The 4,802-nt window shown below is 35.1% G+C and overlaps 1 protein-coding gene across 1 annotated transcript; it reads left to right on the forward strand.

Moving 5' to 3' along the window:
- Positions 1 to 3,554: 3,554 nt before the first annotated feature.
- On the forward strand, positions 3,555 to 4,559 carry LOC308350863 (olfactory receptor 52A5-like; the record flags this gene model as incomplete). Its single annotated transcript, XM_080816330.1, has 1 exon — positions 3,555 to 4,559. The coding sequence occupies exon 1, from the start codon at positions 3,603 to 3,605 to the stop codon at positions 4,557 to 4,559; it is 957 nt and encodes a 318-aa protein (XP_080672456.1). The 5' UTR covers positions 3,555 to 3,602.
- Between the last annotated feature and the right edge of the window lie 243 nt (positions 4,560 to 4,802).

Below are 4,802 nucleotides of genomic sequence, written 5' to 3' on the forward strand. Positions count from 1 at the left end.
ATGATTCACGGACCTGTACCCCTGGGGCAAATAATACATTGTATATTAATAAAAATAATTTTTTAAAAGTAACTACCTTTTTCACATGATTTTTCTTGTTTGGTTGAAGGCATTCTTTTCTATTTTATTTAGCTGCTCTTTATTTTCTTTCTTCCTCTTTTCTTGCTCTCCTTCTGATTACTTATGATGTATACTGCTGTCAAGCTTCAATTTGCACACTATCCTGTAAGGATTCTCTAGTGCAACTCTGACCCACATGGCCATGTTAAGTCTCCCAAACGAGTATTCCTGATAGGCAGTAGCACACATTTTTGAGTCAAATTTCAGAGAACATTAGCCAGTATATGGATGATATGGCATTGAAAATGTGGTTTTATATTAGACATGTAGCATGTTTTAAACATGTATGTAATGTATGTGTTATAATTATTTGACAAAAATATGGAAGGCATATGGAGACTTGTTTCCATCAGAATTTAAACAGACAGAAACTGATTAAAATTTGCTGTATGTTTTGTACAACTTTCTGGACGTAGTTAAACACTGATATATATTCCATATCCCTACTGAAACATAATGATAATATCTTAGTTGACACACACTATTTTTTGTTCTTTCTGCATCAAAGTGCCATGGAATTTGGATCCAAGCACATTCACCTATTACAACAAAAATTCTTATTTTTTCATTAATATAATACAAGGTAATAACATCAATATCATACATTAACAAGATAAAATACTATAAAATGTCTGAAGATTTTATGAAGATGAATGATATGGTACAAATTTAATAAACAGTGGGTATCAGTTTTGAATTTCAGGCACTCAGCAAAATTTAGATTTTTCAGAAATATGGAATAAATATATTCTCTAATTACTTCAAAAATACTTGGAACATAGTGAATCCTTAATCATTGCATATTGGTTAAAAGCATTAGGATATAAACTTCTGATTTTTGGATCATAATGTTATTTGAGGAGGATTTGAGGAAGATCTAGTTTGGCACACTGTATATTTGTTAAAAAGAAGAATTCAGAAACAAAGGGTCTCAGAAAGGAAAGCCTCTCTTAGAGTTGAATACATTTGAAGAAAAGGAATGCATCTGCAGTTGACCTGAGTTGCATTCTAGGTAAACTTACATGGTTAGAGATAATCTAAATTCATAGATAATCTATGTTATATAAAATATTTAAGAGTCTATGCTTTTTTCAGGCTTACAGAGGTAATGATGGTTATTAATAGGGAGAGAGAAGAGCAGAGAACACAAATTGGCACTTGAGATTAAATATAAAAGATGTGAAAATGGCAGGGCATAGTAAGAACTAGATCTGATGGGGACTGCTGAAGAAAATAGTCAGGATTGACTTATCGTCAGAGAGAATAAGTTAGAAAATTTGCATGATATATAGATGAGTTTTGGGGGAAAAAACAGAAACTTTGACAAATTAAGTTGGAAACATTCTGAAATTATTGGAGAGGAATTAGACTATGAAGACACTATCCTGAGAAGTCAAGCTGGTGAGTGCAAAACTGAAAAATATTCTGGTCAAATTCGTCTTCTGATTATGAGTTGCAGAATTTCTACCAGCGTTGTGGATGCTTTATGTTAGCCCAGTTGGAGTCCAGTTCTTAAAATGTGTATTCTCTGTATTATTTTTTTTTCTCAATGCCAATTTTCAGGTCACAAAATAAGCACAGGTGATGAGGAATAAACATAAGATAAAAAGTATCTGTTTGGTCCACTAGACACAGACTAGAAAGAAACCATCCAATCCATTTAATATTTGTCATTGAAAATGATTAAGGCATGCAGAATCACAGAACCTGATGGTTGTTCTTACAATGACTTTATGAAAAGAGAAAATTTGAAAGCAGTAATTAAAGGAAAAAACAAGATGGATAATTTTCCATTGCACATATATAGCACATCTTCTTTATCCATTCATAAGCTGATGGGCACATCACAAGGTTGTTTCCATATCTCGGTAAAAAAATGCTGCAATAAACATTAGATTGCATATGTATCTCCAATATTCTGTTTTTCTGTCCTTTGGACATATATCAAGAAGCGGGATTGCCAGGTTATATGTAGACCCTTTTTAAAAAATTTTCACTGATCCTTCATATTGCTTTCCATATTGGCTGCATTCCTACCAACTAAGCACAATGGTTCCCTTCTCATAAAATCCCCCCACGACTTATTATCTCTTGACTTCTTTCTTTTTTCTTTTCTTTTTTTTAAAGATTTTATTTATTTGATAGAGATTACAAGTAGGCAGAGAGGCAGGCAGAGAGAGAGGAGAAAGCAGGCTTCCCACTGAGCCGTGAGCCTGATGGGGGGCTCGATCCCAGGACCCTGGGATCATGACCTGAGCCGAAGGCAGAGGCTTAACCCACTGAGCCACCCAGGCACCCCATCTCTAGACTTCTTAATGATAGGTCTTATAACAGGAGTCTGGTGATATCACATTGTGGTATTGACTTATATTCATCTAATTATTAATTTATTTAGACATGAGAAAGAAGGAAATCCTCTTATTTCTGACAATAGTAATAAACTTCGAGTACATATGCTGTGAGATTAGTCAAAGAGAGAAAGGCAAATAATGTATGATAACACTTATATGTAAGTGTAATCTTAAAACAGCTGAATTCCATATGATTCCACATATATGGATTAAAAAGAAAAGCAAATGCATAAACAAATAAGAAGCAAAAACAGATCTACAAATACAGAGAATTAACTGATTAACTGATGGTTGTTAGAAAGGCAGGATTTTGATGGTGGCCAATTTGGTGAAGGGGAGTGGGAGACACAGGTTTGCAATGATGGGATGAGTAAATTACATGGATAAAAAGTACAGCATAGGGACTATAGTCAGTGGTTTGTAATAGGTTGTATGATGACATGTAGTAGCAACATTCGTGGTGAGCACAGCATAGTATATGTATAGACTTGTTGAATTACTATGTTGTATATCTAAAACTAAAGTATTATCATTTATCAACTACATTTCAATAACAACAGATAGCCAAACTCATAAAAACAGATACAGTTGTGGGTACGAGGGGTTGAAGGGTAGGGAAACACTGGAGATATTTTATTAGTAGATAAATAAGTCCTAGAGATCTAATGTACAGGATGGTAACTATAAATAATAATATTATATCAAATGCATCAAACTTGCTAAGAGGCTAGATCTTAAATATTTCTACTACAAAAAGGAAAACAGAATTATGTGATGTGATAGAGTGTTAGCTAAACTATAATGGCACTCACATTGCAATATGTGAATGTATCAAATCAACATGTTGTACACCTTAAGCTTAGAAAATGTTCAATGTCACCTATAATTCAATAATAAATAAAGGAATGAGATTACCATCCTTTATCTAAATAAAGTATGCTTTGGTAAAATAAAGCATGTAATCTTATTTTTAATTTTGATAAATAAAGGAAGGAGAAGATAGAATATGCTTTACTTAACTAAAGTATACTTTGCTAAATAATTTCTCTTTATTTTTTATTCTCGTAGTCTTGATGAGGAATAGAAGATGAAACAGCAACACCACTACTTGATTCTACAGACCAACTCATCATGCTCATACCCAATGGTTCTGTCTTCATGCCCCCTGTCCTGACACTCACTGGCATTCCTGGGCTGGAGTCAGTGCAGCATTGGATTGGGATTCCATTCTGTGTCATGTATTTCATCGCTGTGATTGGGAATTCCCTAATTTTGGGTATAATCAAATATGAGCATAGCCTCCATAAGCCCATGTACATATTTTTGGCCATGCTGGGGGCCACGGACATTGCACTTAGCACCTGCATTCTTCCCAAAATGTTAGGCATCTTCTGGTTCCATTTGCCAGAGATTTCCTTTGCAGCCTGCCTTCTACAAATGTGGTTTATTCACTCATTCCAGGCAGTTGAATCAGGCATCCTACTGGCAATGGCCCTAGATCGATATGTGGCCATCTGTGACCCCTTGAGACATACCACCATCTTCTCCCAACAACTCTTGATTCACATTGCAGTTGCAGTGACACTCAGGGCTGCTATTCTTGTGGCACCATGCCTGGTGCTCATCAAATGTCGTCTTAAACTCTATCGAACCACAGTGATCTCCCACACTTACTGTGAGCACATGGCCATCGTGAAGCTGGCCATTGAAGATGTCCGCATCAACAAGATATATGGTCTTTTTGTTGCTTTCTGTATCTTAGGGTTTGACATAATCTTCATCACCTTGTCTTACATTCAAATCTTTATCACTGTGTTTCAGTTGCCCCAGAAGGAGGCACGATTCAAGGCCTTTAATACCTGCATCGCGCACATCTGTGTCTTCTTACAGTTCTACCTCCTTGCCTTCTTCTCCTTCTTCACACATAGGTTTGGTGCTCACATACCACCGTATGTTCATATCCTCTTATCAAACCTGTACCTGTTAGTCCCTCCTTTCCTCAACCCTATAGTCTATGGCGTGAAGACCAAACAAATTCGTGACCATGTCCTGAAAATATTGTTTTCCAAAACAATTCTTAATCACTAATAGCTCCTTGTACAGGCATTTTACGTTGATTCAGAGTAGCAACATGAACATGGCAAAAGTTAAATCTTCTCTAAATATGTATATTCCAAAAAAAAAAAAAAAAAAAAAAACCTTTCACTCTCAGATGCTCATAACTGAAGCAGGTTTTTAAAAAAAAATCATTAAATACATAAGAACTTTGGTTTGCCACTTACATAAAGAACAAAATCTCTTATGCTGACGTTTCATTTATGCTTAAACTTT

This window comes from Martes martes (genome assembly GCF_963455335.1).
Source record: "Martes martes genome assembly, chromosome: 10".
NCBI lineage: Eukaryota > Metazoa > Chordata > Mammalia > Carnivora > Mustelidae > Martes > Martes martes.